At 40.4% G+C, this 15,848-nt stretch overlaps 1 protein-coding gene across 2 annotated transcripts; it reads right to left on the bottom strand.

The window, feature by feature from the left end:
* Positions 1–3,252: 3,252 nt before the first annotated feature.
* On the bottom strand, positions 3,253–15,848 carry LOC118266889 (proton-coupled amino acid transporter-like protein CG1139). Of its 2 annotated transcripts, none has more exons than XM_035580506.2 (8): positions 15,670–15,848; positions 13,198–13,246; positions 11,854–12,004; positions 10,856–11,062; positions 5,909–6,184; positions 5,369–5,547; positions 4,294–4,454; positions 3,253–3,737 (listed from the first exon to the last, which is right to left on the bottom strand). In XM_035580506.2, the coding sequence occupies exons 1-8, from the start codon at positions 15,689–15,691 to the stop codon at positions 3,496–3,498; spliced, it is 1,287 nt and encodes a 428-aa protein (XP_035436399.1). In that variant the 5' UTR covers positions 15,692–15,848; the 3' UTR covers positions 3,253–3,495. The 2 variants fall into 2 exon arrangements, with proteins under 2 accessions (XP_035436399.1, XP_035436408.1); XM_035580515.2 differs by having other exon boundaries at positions 15,703–15,828.

The following is a 15,848-nucleotide window of genomic DNA, read 5'->3' as shown; positions in this document are numbered from 1 at the left end:
TAAACGGCGCTGTCTCATATGAGCAGCGCGTTTAATAGGTCGACCCATACTCAAATAAGTTATTCACTAAAAATCAAGAAATAAAAAACAATTTTAACAAAAAAATTAAATTAAAAATTTAAAAAACCCCCGACACAAAAACTTAATTTCCCTTTAAAAAGTAAAAAATAATAAAAGAAACCTTATCTTAAAGTACCTAAGAATGTACTAATAATTCTAAAAAAAAAATACGTCGCTCTGGGGGACCGCTCCTAATTATTTCTTACTTCTTTACGATTTGTTCATAAGTATCACATGCTTGGTGTTAACATTAAAGTAAATGGATGTTTAATTACTTAACTATAACGCAGAAAATAGAAATATAGCGGCGCGAGCGGCGGTGTGTAGTCCGTATTCATGCGGTCCCCCAACGCGACGTATTTTTTTTTAGAATTATTAGTACATTGTTAGGTACTTTAAGATAAGGTTTCTTTTATTATTTTTTACTTTTTAAAGGGAAATTAAGATTTTGTGTCGGGGGTTTTTTAAATTTTTAATTTAATTTTTTATTTCATACTTTTTATAGGTAGGTTAGGTTAAGTTAGGCTTAGTATATTACATATACTTACTATAATTTCAATTCTTGTTAAGGTAAAGATTACATTCAAGGTCAAGCTCGTTCGCTTTGATTTTTTTTTTTTTACTTATTAATTACTAGTTTTTGTTTCTATAAGTAGGCTAAAGATTACATTGGTGCAGGTTTTATATTTTTGTATTTTATAAAATATTTAATTTATTTTATATTTTTTATAATTTTTTTTTATTTAATTTCTTATTTTTGTTAATACGAAAAAATGTTATCTTTCAATATTTTCTTTCAGTGCGGTTTCATTTGAGACCCCATCCCAGTATATTTGCAGACCTTCGGTTAATCTCCCGCTTACGTTGCTTTCACCGCCCATAACTTTAAAACGGCTCAACCGATTTTCATCAAACATGTCTAAAAACACTCGCACATAAGTCCCCTTTAATATGAAAAAAACTAAATTGAAATCACTGCATCCGTTCGGGTGTTATGATGCCACAGACAGACAGACAGACAGACAGACAGACACGTCAAACTTATAACACCCCTCTTTTTGCGTCGGGGGTTAAAAAACAAACCGACTTCAAAAAATTTATATTCCAAAACAAATTAATATGCACTAAAAAGTAAAAGAAATAATTGCCTATTTTTCAACAACTTAATAGATCAACTAACTTTACTAACTCATCACACACATTATAATGTAAGTAGGTACAATTATTGTTACTAGTGGTCGCCTAGTGGCCGAAATTCGACCATATATGATTTAATTTACAATACCACTTAACGTACGTTGAAGGATAATTTTTATATAACTCAAACTCTTTTATAAAACTCTTTTCATATGAGACGTGAGAATATCATCGCAATGTCTATCGATTTTGACGTTTTGTCAAATACGATCAGATACTATGCATGTGTGTGTAATGTTTTATTTATTGATTTAATGTACTTTATAAGCATTATTTTTGAAAAATATTAGCGCTATGCACTTCTCCTACACATAAACTATAAATGTACCAAATTTTATGCTTTTACGTCCGCGCAATTTTCGTAAAAGGTGGTCCAAAGTTTTTGCATCACGTATTAATATATAGATTTTTGGAGTCGGTGTCAGCCTAGGAAACGCCAACAACTAGCACGGCACGGGCACGGCACGGGCGGAGTGGTGGTTAAGTACCTACTTACAACTGGTGTAAAACTGTAATGTTTTGTTGTGATAATAGGTAAATAACAAACCTATCTTAGTTGACTGACACCGACTCCAAAAATAACAATAATTGTACCTACTTACATTATAATGTGTATGAGTTAGTAAAGTTAGTTGATCTATTAAGTTGTTGAAAAATAGGCAATTATTTCTTTTACTTTTTAGTGCATATTAATTTGTTTTGGAATATTAATTTTTTGAAGTCGGTTTTTTTTTGTTAAAATTGTTTTGGTACTTCTGGACACAGCGCGTATTGTCCGAAAATTCCTCTCTCTTGAGCCCTGACCTAGCTTGGATTCATCCCGTTACTGGTGGGCTACTGGTTTTTATATTTTTAAATGTTTTCTTTTTTCTAATTACATATTTAAAAATGTAATTAACAAGTAAGATAAATAAATAGAAAAATAAAGCCAGTAAATATTTTAATTTAGCTCATGAGGTTATCGACATGTGGGATGTAGATTCAGCAATCATTGTGCCGATAGTCGTATCTGCCAATGCCTCATAGCCAAAAGCCTCGACAAACACCTGAGTAGGCTAAAGTTAGATGGTTGGATCAAGATCCTGATGCAGAAAGCGGTACTTCTGGACACGGCGCGTATTGTCCGGAAATTCCTCTCTCTTGAGCCCTGACTGCCGATAGCTTGGATTTCTCCCGTTACTTGTGGGTTGCTGCACACGATTTTTTTTCCATCTGTAATTGTCATTCATTAATGTCGTCATATTCTAACTGCCGCACTCAGAGACATTTAATGATTACTTAAACTAATCTTTAGTAACGATTTTGTATCAAAAACAATTGCTAAGGACTGGGTTAAGTAACCATTAAATGACTCTGAGTGTGGCAGTTAGATACCAACTCTGACAGCTGTCATGTAGTAAGAGGTATTTTTTTTTATATTTAATGGGATAGCGTTTGGCCCCCATCTCGCCTGGTGGTAAGCGATGATGTGGGCGACGATGGAGCACGCCTACCTATGAGCAACCTGTAAATAATGTAAATAGGATCGGTATGAAAATTAAAAACTGGAACTGAAAAAACTGGATGTTTATGACTGATTCCCAAGTCACATCAAGTTAAAATATTATAGATTATGTTTACATTACATTAAGTTTCCCATCCCTACCCCATCATACCTGGGTTTTGTCGAATTTTCATCGTAATCATCATTTCATCAAAAAAAGGGTTAAAATGTCGATGATTACCCAATGATTATCTTTTATACGATACAGTAGATGACAAATTTTTATTTTAATGTCCGTCTTGTAGTTTTTTTTTCTTAGGATATCAAATAAGTACTTTCGAAGATCTATTGAGTCGATCTTCTAAGTACGTTTTACCTAAGTATTGTTATCTTGTATGACAAAATAAAAAAGTGCATTTTTTCATTACCTAACTGACGGACTAAATAGATTTTTAATTTTCATACCCCGTCACCATCCTATTACTCGTGTACAGGAAATGAAAAGATTGTAATAATAAAACTAGTAAACATATATTAATATAATATTTTAATTTAAAAATAAAATCAAAGATTGTGAACGTTCTCATTGTGATTCTGGTGGATGCTTTCGGGAATTATTTTCGCCGTGTAGTGCCAAATCATAGTTGGACTGGACTTACAATGTAGAAAAATCCAACGGACTCCAACATCAGGCAGCCCAGTGTGCGTTATACCCTTGATTGTACATAAGTTATGTGAATCTACTGTTATAATGCTTAGCTCAGGCTGTCAACCATTTCAAGTAGGCTGGTGTAAACGCCAGAGAAACAACAGAAGATACCAAATATTATGATGAAGATATCCGAGAACAATTTGTATTTAGCAGGGCCGTACTGGTCGGGGTAGAATACACAGATGTCGATAATGGCTGGGAACATGATCGCCGCAGTAGACAGGCAGAGTGACCCAATCAGTCCAATGAACGGGCCAAGCGAGGGCGCCGCGACCGCCATTGCAACTGTAACAAAGTCATTATTATTCTCGTCTACCACTTAATACATTTGGTAAAATACACATCATTTATAGGAATACTTTATTATCAGTCACTCCACTTGTCTGTCCATCTTTCTAAGAAGAATTTTTATTTAGAGAAACTCAGAATTAAAATGGTCTGGTATCATCAGTTTTCATTTGAACTCCTTACGAACACTCTACTACCAGCGGCTTCGCACGGGTTCCCGTGGTATAAAATGTAGCCTATATATAATACTACAGACCATAATCTACCCTTTTTCTAAATTAGATCCTGATCTCTTCAGCCGTTTTGATGTGATTGAGTAACATACATACTCAAAAACTTTGTATTTTGCTGGAACTATGTTTACGCAAAGTTATTTGGGGAGGGCCACTGCACATATGCATAATATACTTACTATAGTATGCATGTTTAAGGAATCATCCTTGTAAGCCAAATATTTAGATCTTTCTGAAGATTTAGAAAATAATAAATAATCATTAGCATTACGAACTGTTGTGCACACAGTACAAGAAAGGGAGAGCAATATAGTACTCACATGGAATTGTGGCACACCCCACACGAAGTCCATAGTCCATCGCGGATGATGGGTACTTCTTTTGCAGTATTCCCCAGAGGATTTGCCAAGCCACAAAGTTTTGTAGAGGAAATGATGTGAATATTGTTGCAGCAAATGCTAACTTAGCTGCTTGCGCCTTCCTACGGGACAAAAAATCCGATCAGTTTCAAAAAATATTTCTTAGCGTTTTCTTGCTTCTCTGAAGGAACATGAACATTAGTTTCAAATGAATTCATTCAACTAATTAAAAGTAGTCCGGTCAAAATAGACATTGAAGGCTTTACCCCTATTTTTGATGCTAACTTGACCGGACTAAAGTACTTATATTACAAACACATTATCTAAATATACAGGGTGACTTGTTGCTCCTTTACTTCTACTAATTTTATAATTGCGAAAGTTTGTGTCTATGTTTGTTATTCAATCACGTCAAAACGGCTTGGGATTGGGATCTTTCAAACAGGGATATATTATGGATGCATTATAGTGATGTGATTTGATTTGATTTATTGTCTGGAATAATAAAGGTTACTTTTCATCTCAAGTGGATGCGGGCGAAGGCACTAGCAGAGGCTGGTTAAAATTAAACTCGTATGGAACGCATTATTTTCAAAAATTTCGACAAACGGACATGTACCTGTCTAAAAATTGGAAAAACAATAATGAAACGCGCTGTTGTGCATTTTTCTTAATTATTTTATCATCAAATGTACAATAATAATTCATGGAACATTGAATATTTTAACTTTGAGTCAAATATGGTATAAGATGTGTCGAGAATAGTTGCCACTGTTACTTGGTTACTACGTAAAAGTAAGGTGACGAGAAAGGCCCTCATTACTCCCTATAGGCTCTTGTTTATGTTAGCTTCTTTGAACATTTTAGCAAAGAACTGAATAAAACAAAAGTTGGTCATAACTTCTGAAGGAAATAAACTTTTCAATCTCGCTGTTCAGTTTGATCCTTACTTCCAGACCCTATACACGAGACACTGGTGCAGATGGACGATGTAAGTATGGAAACCGAGTTATACTGTAATAATAACAAATCTTACTTCTCTTTTTGCGGCAGATTGAGCGTAATGGATGCTTTAATTTCATCTCCGTACTTGATGTATCCAAAAATGCCCAGAATCATGTACATGACGACAATAATAGCCATACCGATGCTGAAAAGTCCAAATAATCCCGTGAAATCCTTCGGATTCTCCATGTTGCGCTCGAGCGCCAGAACCTACGGACGCAAGCGGTAAATATACATATACATCAAGAGTCAGATCATACCGAAACACGACACAACGCGCGCTTCAAAATAGTGGCTCAAAATACAATTCTTACTGTCTATAAACTTTTTACTTTGTAACTCATAATACAATTATAGAATAAAAATGAAAATTGAGATGGGGAGCACCACAGGGGAGCGCCATTCTTTTAACTGGTGCCTTTATTTTTATATTATACTTTAATAACCTTCCACAACACGTTGATCAACCCTTGATTGACTGATCTGTTCACCGAACACAATTATTATTGTTAGTACATTTTGTAAGAATGTTGAATAAAAGTGTACAACTGTGTAGTAGTGTCGTACTCACCACTCCCACGGCCTCCAGCGCATACAGCACTATACCAATGAACACGGGGATGTCAACTAATGATTGCATCTCCAACATGGATTCTTTGAAGACGAGACTTCCTTGTGCCAAGTAAAAAAATATAAGAACTAGCCCGACGGCATTGCAAAGATTGGAAAATGTAGATAGTGGCGCCAACAGTTTTAAATCCTTTATCAGACATATCATCACCAGGACAGGATACAAACACAAGATAATCAACCTCACTGGCATGCTGCCTCCGCAAAATTCTATGAACTGTTGACAAATTAAATAATTATTTGCCATTTTAACACAGTTACAGAAACTATATAAAACAATGGGCATTGTTCATAATTTATAAAATATCGTAATTGAAAAACCATTTCGAGGAATATACTTCCTAATCATTATGGACTAATTAAAAATTTAAAATATTTATTATTTATTGATATTTCGTTAAAATTCGGTTGACCTTGCTTGTCCTTCAAATCGCGTCATAATAGGACGTATACATTAGGATCGTTGCCTCATGTTTCAAAAATTAAAAAGTTTTGAATCAAGCCTACAACTGTCAAATATAAATGTCATGTCAGTTTGTTTCGGTTTTGTTTACAAAAAATACAAAGTTTCAAATTCTAAGTTTCTTCTGCATAAAGTGAAAATGGAATACAGAAAGTGCTTTGTAATATAAGTTTTTAAACTGACATGGTCACTAACACTATTATTAGAACTTATTACGGGATATTTACCATGTTTATTAATTTTGATGAGTTTCCGATATTTCGGCACTGTTGCAAGCGCCATGATCACGGATTAACTGGAGTAAATGCGGGTGGGTGTTTACGAGCAGACAAATCGGTCTACCCGCTTTCTCGTTCGTTTCTTACTGACACTGCTAACACCACTAACATTGTCACTTGCAACTCGGTTTAACTCTCGACACACAAAACTCACTGTGTCAGCTCGCGAACTTTCCTCCTTCTTGGCACTTTTGCGGGTTTTACATAGTTGGACCACTGGATTCCAAGCCCTCGACAGTTGAAACCCATCCTCCCGGTTGAAGTTTTTGTACTTGGTTATCTCAATCGCTTCTCTTACCAGTCTAGGTATATAGTGGCGTTCTGTCGAGATAACTTGTGGGTTATGTAACTCAATCCAGTGGTAACTTATCAAAATTAATAAACGTGGTAAATATCCCGTAATAAGTTCTAATAATAAAGTGCTTTGTTCCAAGTTGCAGCAGTAATTGTAAAAATAGTCCAAACAAAATCTTCGTTCGCAATAGGGAAGACTTACGATAGAAGTGGTGTATTGTCGCGAAGATCATTTTATTGTAAGTATCACAGAAGTAATATACTCCTATGATATTGTCAGTCCCATTATTGTCCATATCATATGTTAAATTACGTCTTATCACAGGTTTTATTGTTTAAAGCCTATATTAAGGTTATTATTATTGACAGTTCTATTCAGACAGCTATTATTGACAGTTGTACTTTTTTAATGCAACCACACTATGGTACAGATACTATCGTAATGATGACGTCACCTATATCAAAAAGTGGAAAATCTTAAAAAATATTTTTGAAGTGGTTTCTGATCCTTTTATCAAAATATTCAAATTAGTTTCTTTAAATGGTCTATATTATCAAAAAATTCAATAAAAACACAAGGTAATATTTTTGAACAATGCCCATTCGTGAAAAGGGTGAACGTTTTTTACTTTACATTATATGGATTCTCTGGTTCGAGGTAAGAATTATATTATTTACTAGCTGTTGCCCGTAGCTTCGCTAGCGTGGATTATGTGCCACAACTAAAATGATATGACAACGGATTTTCGTTTGGCTTGTATAGAAACTCATACAAGTACGGACCGTATCATCGACAATACGTACTATGTGATGCGTACTGATGACATCATAGGGAATGAGTGCGATGCGTAAGGCGCTGGCTCCACGAGCGAGAGAATCGCGACGAGTCCGCCCTTATATCGTCGGATAATCTCCACGAACGAGCGATAATTCCGCCGCGTATCGTCGCGAGTCGTTTTTTTTTATATATTAAATGGGCCGACGTTTGGCCGCTATCTCGCCTGATGGTAAGTGATGATGCGGCCTACGGTGGAGCACGTCTGCCCATAAGCAACCTATTCACTCGGGCTTTAAAGACACCCAGGTTGTACCCATCAGGAAACACAGACTCCGGCAAGGAGTTCCACTCCCTAGCAGTTCGCACAAGGAAGCTTGAAGCGAAGCGTTTCGTGCGAGTGGGTGGGATATCCACCATGAAACGGTGACGCCTCGCCGATTGTCTTGTGGTTCGATGATGGAAAGGACTAGGAGGAATCAAGTTGTGCAGTTTCCCCGCACACTCTCCGAAATGTATCCGGTAAAAAACGGAAAGGCTTGCGACCTTGCGCCTGTGTTCAAGGCTTTGAAGCCGGGACTCCACAAGCGCATCATCATTGATGAGCTTCTTGGCACGCCTTTCAATGCGCTCGAGCGCATCCAGTTGGTGTTTAGCCGAGCCGTCCCAAAGGTGAGAACAGTACTCCATACATGACCGAACCTGCGCCTGGTACAGGCTCAGCAGTTGTTTCGGTGTGAAGTACCGTTTTACCTTCGAGAGGATACCCAATTTCCTATCAGCCAGATGCGCCTTGACACTATATAAGAGCCGAAGTTTAGCGTTGGCGATAGAGTTATGCCCAGAAGCTCAAGATGATCCGATATTGGAACGGATACATTTCGGAAAGTAGGAGCCAGCGGAAATTGACTCCGTTTGGCAGAGAAGAGACACGCCTGGGTTTTGGTAGCGTTGAACTTGACCAAGTTGGCGTCACCCCAATCGGAGACCGCCTTCAAATACGAGTTCAACCGTTCGACCATTGATTCTCTTAGAGATCGGATCTGTGTTCCGCTAGTCTGCGCATCGGACACATACCTTTCAACAACTGTGCTGTCATCTGCATACCCAAAGATACCGGGCTTAAGCAGGTCGTTGATGTGCAGCAAAAAGAGCGTTGCTGAAAGTACTGACCCCTGAGGGACTCCGGCGTTGATGCCAAATTGGTCAGACGAGCAGCCATCGATGACTACTCGAATTGACCGATCCCTCAGGAAGTCTGCAATCCATCTGCACAGATCAGCGGGAAGTCCATACGCAGGAAGCTTGCCGATAAGACTGTCGTGCCATACCCTGTCAAAGGCCTTAGATATATCGAGCTAGACAGCTAATGCTACCCCGTGCTTCTCGATGGCCTCGCTCCAAATGTGAGTGGCATACGCAAGAAGGTCCCCAGTAGATCGGTTGCGGCGAAACCCATACTGCCGATCGCTGAGGAGGTCGTTACCTTCAAGGTATGCCAGGAGCCTGTTGTTAAGCACACGTTCCATACTCTTGCAGAGTATGGACGTGACCGAGATAGGTCGGTAATTATTAGGGTCGGCACGACTACCTTTTTTGGGCACAGGCTGCACGTTGGCCAGCTTCCATGCAACCGGCACTTGACCCGTCTCCAAGGAAAGGCGAAACAGACGTGTCAGGATTGGAGACAACTCAGGCGCACAGGTTTTTAAAACCACGGCTGGGATTCCGTCGGGTCCACTGGCCTTATTCACGTCGAGATTACGCAACGTCTTATATACCTCCTTCTGTCGGATGCGAATTTTCGACATTTTTGTCTCGCAAACGTTATGTAGAGAAGGAGGCATAGCGCCACCAGTATCAAGACGTGAAGACTCCGCAAATAGGGAAGCAAACAAGTTCGCTTTCTCTACTGCGGTGTGAGCCAGCGTCCCGTCAGACCCCAGAGAGGCGGCAGTGAGGGGCGGCAGAAGTTCGATTCAACCGCCTTGGCCAGGGATCAAAACGCTTTACTCCCCGCTGGCCAGTTTGTTCCCTATTCGGCCAATGTGGTTGAACCGAGCCATCCGCAGTGCCTTTTTGCATGACTTGGCAGCCCGGTTGAAGGCTCTCTTCTTCTGAGGAGTGTCGCCAGCCTTACGGCGCCTGGCATCCGCCCATGCCAAGTATGCCGCATGCTTTCGCGCCTCAGCACGTCCGCAGTCGGCATCAAACCATAGACGAGTGCCACCGGAAGATGCTGCGTCCGAGAATGGGATGTAGTATTCCATGCCCTGACGCAGCACCCCCGCTACGGCATCCGCACAAGCTGACGGGTCACTGGATGAGAAGCAAACAGGCCGCCAAGGATAGGATGCAAAGAAAGATCGCATCCCATCCCAATCTGCTGACTTGTACCGCCACATCCGCCGAGATCCCCTGGGACTAGGATCCTGCGGCGAGTGTGTGGATACAGATTTCACCAGACAGTGGTCAGAGCTACCCAGGGGTGATGAAACTGACACTGAGTAGCTGTCTGGATCAGTTGTCAGCAGAAGGTCTAAGCAGTTGGCAGTTTGCATATCGACATCAGGCACCCTTGTGGCCTCATGGACCAGCTGGGTCAGGCCAGAGGCAACGTGTAGGGGTTTTGTATTTTTAAGGGCGCTCTCCTACGGACGAGGGTGACTCAGCCTCCATTCGTAACGGAATCGCAGCGTTTCCGCGGCGACTCGGTATCGCCGAGTTTCTTACGTCCTTACTTAACGAGAGGCAACGCTGAAATTACGCTGCGCGCCCGCTGCGTGCTCGTCGCGAGCGCGCGGCGGGCCCGCTGCTAGTCGCGGCAGGCTAGCGACGATGTAATGATGTTTCGCGCGCTCATTGCCACTCGTCGCATCGCGGCGATAATATCGCCGTGTAGAGACGGTTCCATAAAGAGTGTATAGAAATACGTGGCACGACGATAATATCGCCGCGATTCTCTCGCTCGTGGAGCCAGCGCCTAAGATGCGGGCTTTTGGATGCTTACTTTTAAAGACGAGCGGCATTCTCAAACAGTTAACCTTACCACGAACAATTAAAATTAGAACAACTAACCTGTTTTAAATTTTCAGCGACAAACACCAAAAATATAGCGCAAACTCCTATTTGCCAAATAATGAGAAATGCGTCCACAGCTACGGCAAATAAGTTGGCAGACCAGCGCATCGACGGAGGGCCACTCTGCAGTGCCAGCCTCATACTCATAGGATACGACATGTAGCCCACTTTGTGCTTCTTGCAGATTATGTACTGCCCAATGATCTGCATACAAATCATAGAGTTAAAGATATTTCTGTGGTACAAACACTCTCTTTATACTAATCTAATACAGTTTCATATCAAAATAATATAATTTAATGGTCACAAAGGACATCACCCATTTTGGTTCAATTGTTTCATCTTGGCCGCCACTTTCGAATTTGGATCAAAATTGTACTAAGCGTGGGTGATGTTTATTGTAAAGAGATTTTGATAGAATATCTAATAAGCTTTAAATTAAATACTTAATTTAACTTATGGCACCGACTTCTAACCTGTAGGTACATAATATGGCTAATAATAGTTATTTTATGATTTTTAGTTTTTTTTAGTATTTGAGTTTTTAATATCATACTGTATTATACAATGTGTACAAATGTATTTTGTACATGTATGCCTTGTTATTAGAGCACCAGCTGCTTCAACGCGGTTTCACCTGCTTCTATTGAATGGAGTATAAAATGTCATAAATAAAAAAGTAATAAACATCTATGGCAGTTTTATTTTGTAGTTATACCTGGAAACCACGGGGGCTCCAGGGTAGATCTACTAAGAGGGCCCGGTGCCTCCTTTAGGCGCAGATGGTGGCCACCGGGGAGGTTGTAGTGCGGTAAAAATCCCACATTCCCTACTTTTTTCCCCAAAAAGCTAGGCGCCTTCTGAAGGTTTCCCCCGTCAACATAAAAAAAATAAACCTGGAAAGATATCCATGAGTTTTGAAAATCCTTACTACATCTGGATTCGACCTTGCGTTGCCTGCCTAACAAAGAAGCTATAGAACAAGGTATACTTACCAGAATTTGTATACAGTATGTAGCAAAGACTCCTAAGAATATAACACCGATACTGCCAATTATTAGACCCAGGCGGTAGAAGGCGTTGGGCATCGCCAGCAAGCCAGCGCCGACACAGCCTTTCACCATATGCGTCATGGTCTCCGCGTACCTGCCATCAGAGTATTCCTTATAAAAGTGGTTAAACTATAATTAAATATTAATTTGTAAGACTTTATTAAAACTTATGCTAGGATCAAATTGAAAAAAAAATCACGTTGCATATTAATTTGCACAGACAGCAAAAGCACTTGAGAGTCCGTTCATATCCGACGGAACATACGTCGCGTAACGCCAAAACAGATAAATGTAAAAAGAAACACTTGACTGTTCACACTCAACCGATGATACGTTAGTGCGACCGATGATACGCTCGACATATTTTACGTCAAACATGAACCGACCCTTAAACTTGGTAAATTGTAATTCAGCAATAACTCTGCTATTTAACCATCAATCACATTATGGTATCTCCTCTTGTACTTGCTCCATGAGTGGTATTCATAGGTAGATAATCTAACTAAGTTAAGAGATTTCTTATAAAAGGAGATGGCTAAATGACTGACCCAGGCATAATAACAAGAATACGAATTTCACGCTAACCCGTATCATTTAAATATTCACTTATGAATTATTTTGTGTTTAACTAATTCTTATAACTTGGTGAACAAAAATTAACAAAAAATAAGTTTCATAATTGATTTTTTTCTGTTGTGGTTTGACATGACAACACGGAAGTAGGTACTGCAAGCTATTATTAGGACATTAGTTTCCCCGAAAATCAAATCGAAATAATTAAACGAACATCAATTTTTAATAACGGTAATATAATTACTTTTTTCTGAAACTAAATAATTGTAAATGTTTTGATCGACACAAAATGTATATTTTGTATAAGATTGCACAATCTTACTATATATTTTGTGTCTGTCCTTGGTTACTGTGTGTTCATTATCTAGTATAAGCAGAATTGTTTACCTATCTACCTCATATATAAATAACTTTCGGCTCAGGTACATCAAAACGCCTTGGTAAAAGTTCACAGCAATGTGTAGTTTGAAGTGGCGCCGGAAATTTTGTAACGTTGTTTGACGTAGGAACGCTACTTTATTTTCAGGATTGCGCAGATATGCCAAGTTTCTGGACCATCTTAATTACAAAATATCAATTTTTAATTATGCGGCTTTATTTATTGCTAGGTACCATATTTATACAATATTTATTTGTACGGGTTACGACGTCCATACTTTGGTTTAGCCATGTCCTTTAAGAGATGTTGGTGAAAACGGGCATTAGTTCACTTACGAGGTGGGTTTTTCAACATTTCGATGACGGTGCGGGTCATAGTCTTCGCCTGTTGAAACATATCCACTTGGTAAAAACTAGTCATAAGTAAATACATACTTCCTACTTATATGTATATGTACTTCCTAGTTTTCCCTTGGTTGCCTTCATCAATATTATGAAACAAACCTTAACTTTGCTATCTAAATCTACTACAATTACACTCTGATTCGATACTGTCGTTTTGGACCAACACTGGACTTAAATACTCCGCGCTTCTCATCTATGGAAAAATTCACTTCTTTTGGAAAATGTAGACAAAATTATTAGAAACCCATTGTCATTCATCCTTAATGTGGTTTTGGATGACCGAGCTTGGCAACAAGCTACTCGCCCTTCATTCGCATAGAAGGACTCGGCGTCCGCAAAATATCAGGTATCATGCGTTTACAAGCTTTTTTCATATCCACAGTACCTCTGAATTAGTCAGGAAAATTATTTTTCCGTCATTGGCTAGTTTTGAAGTGCCGTGCTTGACTGTTGAAGTGGAAATTGGAAAATAGCTTGTTCATTTACGGATTTACCTGTTCACCCATTTTCTCAGAGACAATGGGATGTGCCGCTGTGCAGTATTATTCGTGAGTCTTTAATCAACTCTTCTTCTAATGCTGCAGAGCGAGCTCGCTTATTGGCTGTGGGAGAGTGGGAATCAGGATTGTGGCTTCAGGCGCTCCCGTCACCCTTTTTTTTTTTGAGGGGGGAAAATCATCCAATGAGTTCTCCCGCCTTGGGTGAGGCGGGAGGGAGTGTGAGCCGGAGCCCCGGTAACCTTTTACGTTGTCCGCAGCTCCGGATCAGGCATCAGCCCTACTGGGCCCCATCTGTGGTGGTCTGGCTCTTTGAGGCGCGCGCGGAACGCGACGCGCCGTACGCACGGGTCTGGTTCTGGTCGGGCGGCGAGCTACCTTTGCTCGCCGTCCGCAGACCCGCACTTACGGTGGCCGGAGATCGTCACGCGATCCCCGACGCCCGGAGTGTCTTCTGCGGCGGCTGGGGCGTGAGGAGGATCGTTCCCTCACGCGCTCCGCCTCCTCCTTAGCTAGCATGACTGCTTCGCAGAAGGAGGAGACGGCGTCCCATTCCCTCTCGCTCCGCATCATGGCCTGAACCAAAGCCGGACGCGAGAGGTCACCGTCGCCGATCACATCCCTAAGGACACGGCGGTGCTCAGCCCATGCAGGGCACACCGCTACTGTATGCTCCACCGTGTCCTCCGGGTGATCCACGCAATGCCGACACCTGGGCGTTTCCTCCCGCCGAATCCGAAACAGGAACCTACCGAAACTTCCCGTGTCCGGTAAGCACCTGCGTCAGGCGGTAGGTGAGGACGCCGTGACGCCTCTCTAGCCACTCCTCAAAGAGGGGACTTACCGCTGCTATAACAGCGAGCCCAGCTATAACAGCGAGCCCAGCTCCCGTCACCCTACATAGGCACTATGTTGGATGACATTACGTTCTGGCTAGCTGTATGCTTACGGATGGGTGCTCCTTGTAGCTCTGACTCATGCTAGCATCAACAACATTATTCGTCGTGCTCTCGCCTCAGCCGGCGTATCAGTCGTATTAGAATCTAATGGTTTGGTACATGATGATGGCAAGAGACCAGATGGTATGTCGTTGCTGCTTTGGAAGATGCACAGGCCTTTGGTGTGGGACGCAACGTGTGCAGACACCCTTGCGCTATCTCATATTCTAAGTACTATTGCATGAAGTGGTGCGGCCGCTTCCACGGCAGAGACCCTCAAACAACGTAAATATTCAAATCTAGTTTGCAACTACTGTTTGAGCCGTTTAGGGTCGAAGCCATGGGGCCATGGGGTCCCGGAGCATAATCTGCTTTTAAAGAGATTGCTCGTAAACTTATAGACTCTACACGTGACCAGAAAGCTGGCTATTTCTTCAGTCAGAAGATAAGCATTGCCATTCAACGCGGCAATGGGGCCAGTCTTCTGGGAACGTTCCCCAGTAACAGTGATGCGGACGAGTACTTTGACGCCTAATATTTATTACTTATTTAAGTTTTTATTTCTTGTACATATATTTATATAGTAATAGTAAACATATAGAAATAGGCCTGTTAAAAATACCCACTACTAACTTAAATTAAGAGATAGCTATATATCAACTAGGAATAGGCAAATAGTCACAGCTTAGTCGTCATTACACATAGAGGATTATAAGTTAGTTAAAACAGACGAATAGATAGGCAACTTGCAGAATTATAATTATTATAATTCGTAATATGTAAAAGAAGATGCTGGTGATCAGTCAGTATCCGTCCAATGATTGTGGATATAAGACAGATGCGGCACTGGTTAGCATTGTAGTATATGGGTTCCCTGCGCTATGTGCATGCGAATCATTACAGGTATAAAATGGGTTTTACATTGTACACATGCACATGGTTATGGTGTAGGTACATATCATACATACTCCGCGCAGAAGAAGTAAACATCGTGGCCCCACCTCGCGTACTCTTGCTTAGACGAGCCTGCGAATCAGCAAATGTTCTAAAATTATAATATTTTGCTTCACATCAATAAAATTTTGTATATAATAATGAGTATAAAGTCACTTTATTATTGATATAATAAAACAACGCACAATGTCAA

This window comes from Spodoptera frugiperda, chromosome 25, assembly GCF_023101765.2.
Source record: "Spodoptera frugiperda isolate SF20-4 chromosome 25, AGI-APGP_CSIRO_Sfru_2.0, whole genome shotgun sequence".
Taxonomy (NCBI): Eukaryota; Metazoa; Arthropoda; class Insecta; order Lepidoptera; family Noctuidae; genus Spodoptera; species Spodoptera frugiperda.
Note: the sequence above shows the minus strand (reverse complement) of the source record. Positions and strands in the feature narration are given on the sequence as shown.